The sequence below is a fragment of the Panthera uncia genome, chromosome E1 (assembly GCF_023721935.1).
Source record: "Panthera uncia isolate 11264 chromosome E1, Puncia_PCG_1.0, whole genome shotgun sequence".
NCBI classification, from domain to species: domain Eukaryota; kingdom Metazoa; phylum Chordata; class Mammalia; order Carnivora; family Felidae; genus Panthera; species Panthera uncia.
In genome coordinates, this window is record NC_064814.1 from 55,739,046 (window position 1) to 55,752,536 (window position 13,491).

The window sequence follows — 13,491 nt, forward strand, 5'->3', positions numbered from 1 at the left end:
GGCAGGCAGCCTCTGCCTCCTCCTCCTCCTCCTCCCTCCCTCCCCAAGATGACATCCCCCATCCTGCTTTCTTTCTCCCAAGCCTTCTTTCTCCTTCCACCCCTTCCCAGGGTTGCTAGCTAACCCAACCTCTTTCCTCGGTTCTCCCGTGATTAACTGTCAGCGGACTCATGAGCAAAGACGGGGGTCCAGGATCCCAGGCTCCCCCACCACCATCTGACAGTGTAAACCTAAGCCCAGGGAACTAACCCCCTGCCTTGCCCTGTCCGCCCTTCGCCTCTGGATTGCCGCGAGGATCAAGAGCTCAGGGTTGACTGCGCTCCCACGCCAACCTTCGGGGCCCGCAGCCACCACACCCCGGCGCTGGAGCCTACGAATACTCTCCACAGCCTCAAGAGATCCATCCGGTCCAGCAGGTGTGTCCCCCGTCTGCACCTGCGGGCGTAGCCGCAGCCTCCGGGTTCACCTGGCGCCGGAACCCAGGAGGGAGCGGATCCACAGTTTGACACAGACCCGGACAGAAGGCGAAGGGAGGGGCGCCCTCCGCCCGCGAGAGGAGCAGCCCCAAACCCCAGCCCAGGAGCCCTGGCTCCAGCCTCTCCTCCCCGCGGGAGATACAAGCTCTGCTCCCCCAAAGCCCCTCCCGGAGCTTCCCGTCCGCCGCGCCGGCGCGGGCGCCGGCGTGGGGAGAGTTAATTTCAACAGCCTCTCCCAGGATTCCGGGGGCCGGGTCGTCCAGAGCACCTCCCATTGGCCGCGGAGCCGGCTCGGCGCTGATTGGCTGGCGCTCCCGGCTGCGGCTCTCCCCGGCTCCCGATTGGGCGCCGCGCTCCAGTGACTGGAGTGTGGCGGCCCGGCCTCCTCTGGCTACCCCTGGCCGGAGCTGCAGCGGGCTTCGGCAGCTCCCCGGGGACGCTTATCCCGGGCTGGAGTCCCGACTTGCTTCCCCGATACAGATCGATCCCGTTGCCTTCCCCGGGACGCCACCGATCTTCTCCAGGATCCTTTTCCTCCGTAACCTGCTGTTTTTCTTTTTCCTTCCTCCCGGCTCCCATCTCCCGAATCCGCATTTCCCTCCCCTGCTCCTGGGCCCCCGTAGCCGACCATCCTCATCATTCCACCTGCCATCCTCCTGACTTCCGCCCTTCCTTGGCCTCAAATCCTTGACCGACAGAGCCCTGCCATAACCTTCTCACCAGGCTCCCCTAAACTCCTTTTTCTTCTCTCTTTGCCAGCTCCTGACTCCCAAATTCCAGCTAACCCTTGACCTCTTGACATTTGACCCTAGCAGTCTCCGCTCCAGACCTCTCAATTCCTATCTCCTGCAGCCCGGACTGCTAAGACTGAGGCCCTCCCCCTGATTTCTGAGCCCCCCGTTTCTGAAGCTCAGTTTTACTTTTTTACTCCTGGGCCACTTCCTGTTACTGCTACCCCGCCATGGACTTCTTGATGAGCGGCCTGGCAGCCTGCGGGGCCTGTCTGTTCACCAACCCCCTGGAAGTGGTAAAGACCAGGATGCAGCTGCAGGGAGAATTGCAGGCCCCGGGCACCTACCAGCGGCACTACCGAAACGTCTTCCACGCCTTCATCACCATCGGCAGGGTGGACGGCCTGGCTGCCTTGCAGAAGGGACTGGCCCCCGCCCTCTTATACCAGTTCCTCATGAATGGCATCCGCCTGGGCACCTACGGGCTGGCTGAGGCTGGGGGCTACCTGCACACTGCCGAAGGCACCCTCAGCCCTCCACGAAGCGCAGCAGCTGGGGCCCTGGCTGGGGTCATGGGAGCCTACTTGGGGAGCCCCATCTACATGGTGAGAAGAAGGATCTTGCCTGGGGCCTTCAGGCAGACACTTGGTGTCGGGTGGGCCCGGGCCTGCACAAGCTGATACTGAGCTTGGAAGTGGGTTCGTGCAGGGGATGATGGGGAATTTGAGCACCATACATCAGCGGGTGTAGGGGATCAAGGAAAGTCCCGGGCATCACAGAATTAGAATCCCGCAGTGTTCTCCTTTGAGTTTTCTGGAATAGATGAAGGGTCAATAGCCTGAGGCCCAGAGAGGGGAAGTGACCAGCTCAAGGTCACACAGCTGCTTATTGCTAGGATTAGGCCTTGCTTAGGGCTCCTCTTGGAAGATCCTGGGAGGCAGTCAGTTCTGTAAGAGAGGCAGTCTGTCTGGTCTCGCTCTCAGGGTATGAGATTCAGGGACGGTGACCCCTTCAAAAATCAGCCTCCACATGCCCCCGTGGGGTTTGGGGGCCAGAGAGCAAGTTTTACAGATGACCCCTCACAACCTGCCCCAGTTTGATGGGCAGGCTGGTTCACAGTGGTGGCTGGAGATCCAGTCTGAGAATAAGAGCTGGCGTGAGAGGCCGAGCACCAGAGTGTTGCCCTACGGGAACAGTCTTAGGATATGCTGCCTTTCTCCAGCCTCCCCATCCCCCACCCTACCTCCCCAAGGGAAGGAGGATGTAGAGGGGGTGGGGTGTCTTCTCCGTGCTAAGAGATCCATCCCCTGGGACTGGAGCCAAGGGACACAGAGTCTCATGACCAATTTGTTAAGTGGGAACAACAATAATTATCAGATTAAAAGGATATACCTTGCCGAACACCCCAGAGGAAGTGTGAGGGGGTCAGGCGTTCGGGTCTTTGGGGTGGGAGGGTGGCCCCCCGGGCTGGAGGCTGTGATACTCTCTCGTCCCCAGGTGAAGACACACCTACAGGCACAAGCAGCCTCGGAGATTGCAGTAGGGCACCAGTATAAGCATCAGGTGAGGGTTTTCCAGCCCCACTGGCTCCCTGCCCCCCGCGCCCCTTGCCCCCCAGCTCTCTGCCTGCCCCCAACAACTGCAACCCAGCCCCGGCTCTGCCTGGTCCACCAGCTCAGCCCCACTGCGTCCCTGGAGTCTGCCCAGACCCTCTTTCCCACATGGTCCCCACTTCCTCCACGTCTCTGCACCTGTTTCTCCCATCCCATTCTCCTGAGCTGCTCACGTCCTCCCTTGCTTCCTGCCCCTATTCTGGGGTGATGAAGAAAGGAACCACGGGGGGGGGGGGTGGTAGATCCCTGAAGGGGCCACATGCCGACTCTTAAGTCCACACGGAACTGGTTGTCCGGACACCGGGTGCCTGTTAAGGACCCCTCCCTGGCAGTGTTAGGTGGCAGCCCCTGATGCTGGGGGGACTGAAGCCCGCCCCCGTGGTCTTCCCCCTGCCAGGGCATGTTTCAGGCGCTAAGCGAGATTGGCCAGAAACATGGTCTGGTGGGGTTGTGGCGTGGGGCCCTGGGCGGCCTGCCCCGAGTTATCATCGGTTCCTCCACCCAGCTGTGCACCTTCTCATCCACCAAGGACCTCATCACGCAGTGGGAGGTACTGCCTGGGAAAGGGGTGGGGCCACCCCGGGAATGTGGGCAGGGGGGAAGGGCAAGCTGAAGGGCGCACCCCCCCCAGAGGGGACAGTGCTGACATTCAGTGTGAGGGAACAAGGGAACAGCAGGAGGGCTTGGGGCTCACTGACTCTTGACACCCTTCCCACTGTCCTCTTGTCGCTTACCTCGCTTACCTCGCAGCAGTCGTCTCTGAGTCCCCAAGCAGCCTGCCCTTCCTCCTTCCAAGTGTCATCACGCTGTATTATAAGTGGTGGCATGGGAGCTTCCCGAGTTACCAGCTCTCTCCTGTGTCCCCAGGACGGGGCCTATCCTTCCCTAGGCCTCGAATGATTGGCTGACAAAACTCTTCCTCCCTCCACTCTTAGATACTTCCTCCCCAGAGCTGGAAAGTGGCTCTGGCAGCTGCCATGGTGAGTGGCATTGCGGTGGTCCTGGCCATGACGCCGTTTGATGTGGTCAGCACGAGGCTCTACAACCAGCCCACGGACTCTCAGGGCAAGGTAAGGGAGTGCTCTGGAGTGTCGGCAGGCAGGGAGAGCCAGGGGGTGGGCGAAGGCAGATTGTGGGGGCAGGTGGGACAGCCAGAAAGGCAGCCTGCCCAGATGAGGCCCCCTGGTGGGCTCTGACAGATCCCTTCCCTGTGCTCTCCCTCCCTCTCCAACCTGCTCTCAGGGCCTCATGTACCGGGGGATGCTGGATGCTCTGCGGCAGACCGCTCGGACAGAGGGCATTTTTGGCATGTACAAGGGTATAGGTGCCTCCTACTTCCGCCTTGGCCCCCACACCATCCTTTCCCTCTTCTTCTGGGACCAGTTACGCACCCTCTACCACACGTACACCAAATAACAGCCAGTCCTTCCCACACCACCACATCAGCACTCCTTAGACACTTCTGCCTCCACTATTGTGTTCTCGTGACTTCTGACCAGCGGATCTTTTCGTCCATCCAAAGGGAACCGCCTATGCCACTCCCTAACTGTCTTCTCAGGGTTGAATCACTACAAGGGATAGTTTCCCTCCCTTTCTTGGGTGTCACTTTCTTTAAACCTTCCCTACCCATCCCCTGGACACTTCATACCCCTCTCTCAGGGCTGAACCGGTCACTCCAAAGTATTTCCTCCTTTTATTTGGGCAGCCTTGGGTCCCTTCGGCTCTGATGCACAAACTTTACACTCCCCACTCCAAGACCAAAGGGAACCCGGCGGGGGACGGTGGGGGGGGGGGATCCAGGTGTCTTGTTAGATGCAATGGCACAGAGATTATCTTGGGTATAAAGCAAGTTTATTTCTGCAGACAGGAGGTGTCTTATGTTTATGCACAGGGAAGGAATTAGGGGAATATCTCCAAACCCTCGCTCCCCTTGCAGAACGGGGCCCCCATGTGCTTCAGCAGCGTCACGCGGTACTTCAGGATCTTTACTGGGGACCAAAGATGCCGGGATCGCGAAGGGTCAGACTGGTCACCAGCTGTTCAAAGTCACCCAGGCTCCAGGGCAGAAGTGACAGATTTTCAGGGCTAAGAAATGACCTGTTGTCAGGGCTTGAGGGTGGGGGAACAGATGGAGAGACAACATCATCCAGGCCTCCGGTTTGGAAGTTCCCACCTCCTGTTTCCAGGAGAACCCCACCAGCCAGTCTCCCTGCTCCTCCCCTCCCAGCAGATCCTCCAGGGGTCCCAGCCATGAGCCATGTGTCCTATCTGTCCTCCTTACGGGGGCTGACTGAAGGTGAGCAGGACATCAGTCTGGTACTGGGGCAGCCGCAGCAAGGCCTGGTGCACCGTCACGTCCTTTGCTACCTAAAGGGATCAGTGTCAGGATGCTTACCCGACCCCACCCCCTCACCCCTCCCCCGCCGGGGCCACTCCCTTCACCCCTCCAGGAATCTCACATTCCCTGCCCTCACCTGCTGGTTTTCCTTAGCCACCTGCTGCTTGCCAGAGAGGACCCAGGCTTCTTGACAGCAGCCCCTCAGGGCCAGGTTCTCCAAAAAGAGGGGCTGCACAGTTTCCACTTGCACAGCCCTAGCCTCCTGCGCCCCGCAAACGTCCTCAAAGTGGTATCTAGAGTAGGGGGAGCAGGGTCAGGCAGGGGCATCTCTCACCGCTCCTCCCCCCCCCCCCCCCCCCCCCCCCCCCCCAGCATCTTTGAGTCCTTTGAGCTTCGCTCGCTTCCGGTGATAAAGTGTTGCCCTTGGAGTTCTCATTGCCCCGATTAAACGTCCAGCCGCAGGCCCCGCCCACTCCTCCAGCTCCGGCCCTCCCATTGGCCAGCCGCGCGGGCACCGCCTCCCTCACCGAGCAGCCTCCTCTCCCTGCACGTGGGCCTGCTGCTCCAGAAGTTCCACGATCAGGCTCTGGTCCGTCACGCGGTGGCAGAAGACTTCCTGATTATTCGGGACCGGCCGGAGATCGCTGGAGAGAGGCGAGGCAGACCCCCGGGGTGACCCCCGCCGCTCCCCGCATCCCACCCTGTCGGCCAGCGGTGCCCGCGCCTTCTCACCTCACGTCGATGGCCCCGGGGGGGAGAGTGGCGGAGAAGGCCCCCCCAAACAGCGGATAGTCTCGCGTGGGCTCCATGCGCCTGGGACTAGGTTCGGGCATTACAGAGATGCACGAAAAACCCACGTGCGGCCCCGCCGCTTCCCCTCCGGCGTTTCGCCGCCGCCCCGGCCGTCTCCAGGCCACCCTAGCCCCGCCCCTTTAGCTTTGGTCCCGCCCTGCGGTCGCGTTGGCCAATCGGCGCCTGCGTCTTCGGGGCGGTGCCCGGCGGGGCGGATCCCGGAAGCCACGCTCTTCGGGGGCCCCTCCCACCCCCCACTCCGGCGTCCGCTGAGAGCTCTGATCTCGGTTTGGGAATAATGATGCCCGCCTGCTCCCGAGCTCGCGCCCACCCGTCTCCTCTTTTAAAAAGGGTCGCACCTCCTAAGATTGTCGCCTGAGACCCTCGTTAGGGGCCCTTGCTCGTGCCAGGGACCGGCGTCTAGATGGGGTCTCCTGAGTCCCGGGAAAATAGTTTGAGGGTCTCGCAACTCCCTCTTTGGGGCCCCTTGATGGCAGCGAGCTGCAAACCAGACCGCTAATTCCCGGATGCGGGGAATTAGGGATACAGTGGGGCCACGTGTGGGGCCTGGTTAGGATTCAGGCTTCATGCTTTTCTGGACGCGAGACCCAACCCGGGGATTATAATGCTTAATCCCTCTCAAATCTTGCCTTGAGAACCCGGTGGGGAGTGGGGAGGGTGGCCGCCCCAACACGCACCTGGAGGAAAACACGGATTAAACCCTCTGTTGTTTCTCTTTTATAGATTTTTAGAATGTTCTTAAAGTGTCTGCTCAGTGATATCCTGCTAGCTAATGTCTCCATTCACGTTTGATCCCCAGCACCGGGCAGAGTGTTTAGAACATAATAGACCCATTATGTATTGTTAAATGATTCAATAAACCCCACCCACGGGGTTCCAAGTGGGACTATACTATGGACCCTAATAATTTAGTGACATTGGGGTCAGGGGACACCTCATTTTTGGCCCCTTACCAAAGCTGGAGTGTACAGAGGCAATTAAGACCCGATCCCTGCCTCACCAGGGAACCGTGGAGTATACTTTGACCCAAAATTCACTAGGGCATCCTCGGGGTATTTTAGCCAGGGCATCATCAGGAGCCAAGACTTGGAGATGAAACGGCATGTTTTGGGAGAGGCTAGCATATCAGTTTGGCAAGGGTGCAGTGAGGAACAGGTAGCAGGCAGCTGTGAACAGTGACGCTGGAGAGGCTGCCTTGTGCAGGGTCTTTATAGAGCATCCGAAGGAGCTTGGACTGTTCTCTTCTGACTGCTAGCATCAGACTTCTCTCAGCCTCACGTCCTCGTCTCTAAAACGTTAGGATTAAAAGAGCTATGGACGTAGCAGCATCTCTGGATCTGTTTCTGGGCAAGGAGAGTGGACTAGGTTTGATCCATGAGGAATTCTAGAGAGGAGGGAAGTGTTACAGACCCCAGAGGGAGAGAAGGAGCTTGGGCAAGGGACACCAAGGGGGCCAGATCCCAGAGGTCTACTCCATGTGGCCTCTGTCAGGTGGGGAGTGGCAGACCTCCTGGTCCCTCCCTCCCCATCTCTGCCTGCCACCTCCCCCCACCCCCAGCCCAACCCCACCTGCACAGTACCAGCTCTAACTGCTTTGTGAGCAGTCAAGCAGATAGGGAAACCTTGGAAAGGGGATTTCAAGGACAAAGAGGTTAACGGGGCCCTGGCACTGGGCACAGGGGGTGGGGGCCTACTGAGCCAGGATTAGGGAGACTGAGGAGAAAGCCCTCCACTTCATCGATTTGGGTCTCTGGCATGCCAGGAGTCAGTGCTTTTACACACGTGCCTTCTGCCTAGAACTTTCTCCCTCTCTTCCCTGGCTAACTCATTGTCAGGGTTCACTGATCCTTCAGAGGGCTCCTGTGATGCTTGACTTCCTTGTCCCCACCGTAGATACTCACTGTGCTGTAATGCTCTAATCCTCAGTAGATTCTAAGCACCAGGAGGTTTCTGTTGTTGTTGTTTTGTTGTGTTGTGTTTTGTTTTGTTTTGTTCTAAGAGAGAGAGAGAGATTGAGAGACCAGAAGCAGGGGAGAAGAGTAGAGGCAAAGAATCCCCAGCCATGTGGGGCCCCACATGGGGCTCAAACCCACAAACTGTGAGATCATGACCTGAGCCAAAGCCAAGAGTCAGACACTTAACCGACTGAGCCACCCAGACGCCCAATCATACCCATCTTTTACCTTTAGCTTCCCACTGAGTTGTACGGGGCCTGGTCCATAAATATTTATCGAATGGATATTGCTTAAGAGGCAAGCAGTTATTTACCAGTTAAAACCAGTCAAGAGATATTATAAGATAAAGAACTCGACTGGCCTTCCTTCTTAATTCCTGAGGGGGAAACTAAATCGTTGGGATCTTCCAAGTGATGGGGGTTCCTGGTTACTCATGGCGGGCCCTGCTTGTTTGCACTAATGGGACGACTACATGGTTTATGCAAAGGGAAGAGTCAGGATGAGTGTAGGCCACACCGTAGAGACCAGCCATGTTCGAGCCACTTGATATCAGCCCAATCAGACCCCAAGCCCCAGCAAAAACTCTGGACACTGAGGCTCAGGGAGACGTTCTTGGATGGTAAACACACCGATGTGCCAGGAGGGCGATACCCCTTGTCTCCTGGGGGAATGGGCTTAGAAGGTCTGCTTCTAGGACCCTTCCAGACCCTTGCAGTGAAACAGCAGTCCTAAGTAGAGCACTTCCCTGAGTTCTGTGAGTCATTCCAGTGAAATATTGAACCTGTGGGCATTGCAGGAAGCCTGGAATTTATAACCACTTGGCCAGAAATGTGGGTGAGTGGGGAACCCAGGAGATTTATAGTTGGCATCTGGAGTGAGGGTGGTCTTGTGGAAAACAATCTGTAACATGTAGCACCTGATGCCACTTCCCAGTTGGTGTTGGACCAGTTAGGGTGACATAGAATAAGAGGTCAGTGTGATATCCCAAGTTCAGGGTGATGAGGGTCTGTGCTGCGCTGGTAGAGAAGGGAGAGGAAGAGACGGCACCAGAAAAGCCATGAGCAAGGGAAGCCATGACCTGGGTGATCCCAGGTGGAAGGAAACATGGAGATCAGTGGCCAAGATGGAGGCCTGGCCGAGAAGAATGGCTACACACCGATGACAGAAATAGGGCACGGGCACCGAAGGGTTTGGCTGTGGGGCCAGGAGGAGACAGCATCCTTTCCTCCAGCTCCCAACGGTGGAGTGCAGGTGCCTATGATTCTGCCATTCCTCCTTGTCACCGTGGGTTGTCCGTAGCCAGTCACTCAGAGGCGACAGTACCATGTGCCCGGGCTCAGTGACGTTTCTTCCTGAGGACCCTCTGCCGGGAGCTAGCGGACGGCACACAGCCTCAGAATGAGTCATGGGTCCTTCTGGATAACCTTTTCCGTAAGTACATCAGGCCCTCCCAGATCCTCACCTCCATCCCAGATGTCTCCTGGCCGCCCGCTGGATACGTCCGTCGGTGCGTCCTGAGCACGGCACAGCCTCTTGACCCAAGCGTGCCCCCTCCCCAGTGTTCCTATCACGGTTAATGAGATTATCATGGAGCCGGTCCAAGCAAGAAGTCTGGGCTCCACCATTGGCCCCCCCACGCCCTCCTCCTCCCCTCACATCCAGTTCCTGGTGAGTTCTGCCTCCTAGTGTCCCTGGAACCCTTCCATTTCTCTCCATCTCCAGTCTGGGCCAGCATTTCCTGCCTGGAGAGTGCCACGCCTTCTTGCCCCGACCCCCCCACCACACACACCCTCCTCTGTCTTCCTCCCCTGCAGCCCTAGTGGTAGTCCCATCTCTACCCCGAAACAGACCCCTTCTAGAGATTCCCCGTTGCTCTTTGGAGAAAGTCCAGGTTCCCTAACATGCTTGTTAGGTCTTTCCCCAGGCCTGTCCTCTCTCCCACTTAATACTCCAGACACCCCTTCGTTCAAGTCCTTACATCACCATCTTTGCGAGTCAAGTCTCCACCCCCCCACCCCCACCCCGCCCCGAGCTTTCCTGTAACAAGGTTAGTCCTCCCTCAGGCCTCAGCCACTCCTGGGAATCCCTCCCTGAGCCTGAAAGCTTGGGCCGAATTTTGTGGCCACAGGACAGGCTAAGCCGCACACACCCACCCCTTCTGGGGGGTGGGGGACTGACTCACAGTGGCCGGCACTCCCAGTGGGCTGCTCACACAGGAAGGTCCTTCCTGAAGCCAGAGACGGGACTCCAACCCAAGCCCCACCCCAGCAGTACCTGGGCCTCCACCATCTGGCTGTGTGCTGCCCCCACATATCCAATGACAGGCTGAAATTTCTTTGATTTCCACCCCAGCATCTGGAATACCGCAGGTGGTAGGGAAACAGGTTTGCCCGCCCCCTGGATCCTGTTGGCTGCCAGGCAGGTATTAAACTGGGAAAACAGATGGGGCGCCTGTGGGGCTCAGTTGGTTAAGCTTCTGACTTCGGCTCAGGTCATGGTCATGCGGTCCGTGGGTTCGAGCCCTGCGTCTGGCTCTGTGCTGACGGCTCGGAGCCTGGAGCCTGCTTTGGATTCTGTGTCTCCCTCTCTCTCTACTCTCCCCTGCTCGTACTCTGTCTCTCTGTCTCTCTGTCAAAAATAAATAAACATTAAGAAATGTTTTTAAAAATTGGGAAAACAGTAAGACTTAAGGGTTCTCGTGTCTCCCACCCCCACCTGAACACACACACACACACACACACACACACACACAGTGTCCCTCATTTAATGTGATGACAAGAAGTTGCCACTCTGAATGACTGGAGAGATGAAGTAAAAAAGGGAAATCCTTGAGAGGACCTGAAAAGCCAAGCCGCCATAAGCCAGATTCACTAAATTTGCTCTTCTCTTAAAAAAAAAAAAAAAAAAAGAGTGTATCAACCTTTCCCAATTTTAACATTCACATTTATTAATTCATTCCGCATATAGCGATTGAGCACCTAGTAGGCAGTAGGTACATTTCCAGGTGGTCGGATCCAGGGGAGAGCAAAGACGGAGTTCTCATTCTCGTGGAGCTTACACTCCACGGTGGAGACAGATTTTTGATCGAAGGAGCACACAGAAAAGTAGATTACAACAGTGACTTGGGTGTGTGGAGCTTCCGGTGTCTAACAGAGGGTTTCATCCGAGAGTTGTTGACTGACGGAACCCCAAAAAAGGACAGGACTTGATTATTAGCTTTAGATGTTGCTATAGATTTTTTAAAAAGATCTTTAAGTAATCTCTGCCCCCAACATGGGGCTTGAACCCACAACCTGGAGGTGAAGAGTCACACGCTCTACCAACAGAGCCAGCCAGGAACCCTTATAGGTGGCTTTTTTGTAGACCTCGGGTGTAGAGAGCTGTCATCATCCCCTTCGGTTCATGGTATATTATCATTGCCTGACTGGAGGGCCTTCTCTTACCGCCTTTGATCTCTAATTCCCATTTTGTTCCCCCCATAAGGGGGTAATGATGAATTTATGAGATAGCTGATGGTTGGGATTTTGTCACATGGGAATGACGAAAAGATACTCGGTCAAGTTAAAGGACACTGGACAGGTTATGCCTGGAGGTTGGATGAGAGGGGAAGAAGGAAGTGGCTTGGGGGGAAGGTTATTGAGGTGGAGGTCCTGATGATTTGAAGATCTCAGAGTACCGAAGATGAAGAAACAAGAGAGCTGAGGGGCACCTGGGTGGCTCAGTCAGCTAAGCGTCCGACTTCGGCCCAGGTCATGATCTCACAGTTCGTGGGTTCGAGCCCCAAGTTGGGCTGTGTGCTGACAGCTCCGAGCCTGCTTGGGGATTCTCTCTCCCTCTCTCTCTCTGCCCCTCCCCAGCTTGCTCTCTCTCTCTCTCTCTCTCTCTCTCTCAAAATAAATAAACATTAAAAAAATTAAAAACAAAACAAAGAAACAGGATGTGAGGAAGGGAGGCTATGGTCAGAGAGGCTATGGTCAGAGGCAGGGAGCTTGAATAAGCAAGAGTGGAACCAGTGTAGCAGATCTGGGTGATGATGAAACCCAAGGTTGGCCAAGGCGGAATGGACAAAGTCATTGGAGAAAGGTCCAGAGTGTTAAATGGCCATCGACATGAATCCAGAATAACCGAAGGGATTGGGGTGGACAGCAAGATGCCCTTGAAGGATGAGGGGGAATTAGGAAGGGTTGCATAGGATAAGGTTTGACTACAAGTGTTAGAAAACAACCAAATATGGCTAAACAAGACAGAACCATGACATTTAGGGCTTGAAGCACCCCAGTGGCTCGGTCGGTCAAGCATCTGACTCTTGGTTTCAGCTCACAATTCGTGAGTTCGAGCCCTGCATCTGGCTCTCTGCTGTCAGCCCAGAGCTTGCTTCGAATCATTTGTCTCTCTCTCTGCCCCTCCCCTGCTCTCTCTCTCAAATAAATAAACTTGAAAAAAAAAAAAAAAAAAGACATCCAGGGCTCATATGTAGTCTTCAGTGTCGAGACCCAGTCTCCTATCTTGTTACTCTGCTCACATGATGCCAATTCCAAAAGCTGCCTCATGGCCCAATGTGGTGCTGGGTGCTGGAGTTCCGGCCATCACACCTTTGACCTAGACATCAGGAAGCAAGGATAGCTGAAGAGAAGCATATACCCTTCCTTTAAGAACACTTGGAAGTCGTATACACGGTTTTCTCTCTCATTGGTCAGATGCAGTCATGCCTGTTAAGGGCAGCTGGGAGAGGTCATCTTTATTTTAAGCAGACACAACCCCTGGTAAAATACTCAGGGGTTCTATTTCTAGAAGGGGAACCACGCCTGGGTGGCTCAGTCGGTTGAGCGCCGACTTCGGCTCAGGTCACGATCTCGCGGTCCGTGAGTTCGAGCCCCGCATCGGGCCCCTGTGCTGACACCTCAGAGCCCGGAGCCTGTCTTGGATTCTGTGTCTCCCTCTCTCTGACCCTCCCCCATTCATGCTCTGTCTCAAAAATAAATAAAAACGTTAAAAAAAAAAAATTTTAGAAGGGGAACCAGACATTGGGGAACAAGTGACTGTCTCTTCCAGGGTGATGGGGAAGCCAGAAGAACACAAAGTAGGGAGTGAAGGTGATATAAAAGGATGGCATGAGCCTAAAATGGGGCAAGATGTTCTTCAAAGGGGGTGGAGAACAATCCAGAAGGGGTACAGGGAGGACCCAGCTCCAACTCCCTGGGAGGCATGTGAAGTCTGAGAATGGAAGCCACCACTTGGAAGGGGTGTGGAGCGGATTTTGGAGTAGCTCATTTCCCGTGGAGACAATGAGGGGCAGAGAACGGGTAGTCTGCTGGAGTTTGCTAGAAGATCTTTGCAAAGGGGGTGGGCAGAGTCAGGAGCTGGGTCAAGGACCAGCAAAGACCGGGCTGAGAAGCCGCAGGGACTCAGAGTCTCAGCAGTGGCCAAGGGTGGGTCTTGCTTGGCCAGGGTGATCCAAACCGAAACCTATCTACAGATGCACAAATTTCTCTGCCACAGCCAGTCACAAACCACCCTTCTTTTGCATCAAGTGCTAAGTAAACTTGACATCTAAGTTTTGGTATC

At 55.9% G+C, this 13,491-nt stretch overlaps 2 protein-coding genes across 5 annotated transcripts; one reads left to right on the top strand and one right to left on the bottom strand.

Moving 5' to 3' along the window:
- The first annotated feature begins 1,385 nt into the window (after positions 1 to 1,385).
- On the top strand, positions 1,386 to 4,538 carry SLC25A35 (solute carrier family 25 member 35). Its single transcript, XM_049636986.1, has 5 exons — positions 1,386 to 1,812; positions 2,705 to 2,770; positions 3,218 to 3,370; positions 3,756 to 3,890; positions 4,063 to 4,538. Exons 1-5 carry the CDS (start codon positions 1,438 to 1,440, stop codon positions 4,234 to 4,236), a joined length of 903 nt encoding a protein of 300 aa, XP_049492943.1. The 5' UTR covers positions 1,386 to 1,437; the 3' UTR covers positions 4,237 to 4,538.
- Positions 4,539 to 4,649: 111 nt separating this feature from the next.
- On the bottom strand, positions 4,650 to 6,728 carry RANGRF (RAN guanine nucleotide release factor). Of its 4 annotated transcripts, XM_049636982.1 has the most exons (6): positions 6,649 to 6,728; positions 5,891 to 5,977; positions 5,686 to 5,802; positions 5,295 to 5,451; positions 5,102 to 5,187; positions 4,659 to 4,929 (listed from the first exon to the last, which is right to left on the bottom strand). In XM_049636982.1, the coding sequence occupies exons 2-6, from the start codon at positions 5,965 to 5,967 to the stop codon at positions 4,806 to 4,808; spliced, it is 561 nt and encodes a 186-aa protein (XP_049492939.1). In that variant the 5' UTR covers positions 5,968 to 5,977; positions 6,649 to 6,728; the 3' UTR covers positions 4,659 to 4,805. The 4 variants fall into 4 exon arrangements, with proteins under 4 accessions (XP_049492940.1, XP_049492939.1, XP_049492938.1 ...); XM_049636983.1 differs by lacking the exon at positions 6,649 to 6,728 and having other exon boundaries at positions 4,650 to 4,905; positions 5,891 to 6,074; XM_049636981.1 differs by lacking the exon at positions 6,649 to 6,728 and having other exon boundaries at positions 5,891 to 6,074.
- Between the last annotated feature and the right edge of the window lie 6,763 nt (positions 6,729 to 13,491).

Bases quoted from the DNA above. Each gene is read 5' to 3' on its own strand.
- RANGRF (XM_049636981.1), bottom strand. From the start codon at position 5,991: ATGCCCGAACCTAGTCCCAGGCGCATGGAGCCCACGCGAGACTATCCG. The intron at 5,803-5,890 runs GTGAGAAGGCGC...GCCTCTCTCCAG, and splicing joins CCCGGGGCCATCGACGTGAG to CGATCTCCGGCCGGTCCCGA. The intron at 4,930-5,101 runs GTAAGGAGGACA...CCCACCCTCAAG, and splicing joins CTCACCTTCAGTCAGCCCCC to CCCTGACAACAGGTCATTTC.
- SLC25A35 (XM_049636986.1), top strand. From the start codon at position 1,438: ATGGACTTCTTGATGAGCGGCCTGGCAGCCTGCGGGGCCTGTCTGTTC. The intron at 3,371-3,755 runs GTACTGCCTGGG...CTCCACTCTTAG, and splicing joins ACCTCATCACGCAGTGGGAG to ATACTTCCTCCCCAGAGCTG. The intron at 3,891-4,062 runs GTAAGGGAGTGC...ACCTGCTCTCAG, and splicing joins CCACGGACTCTCAGGGCAAG to GGCCTCATGTACCGGGGGAT.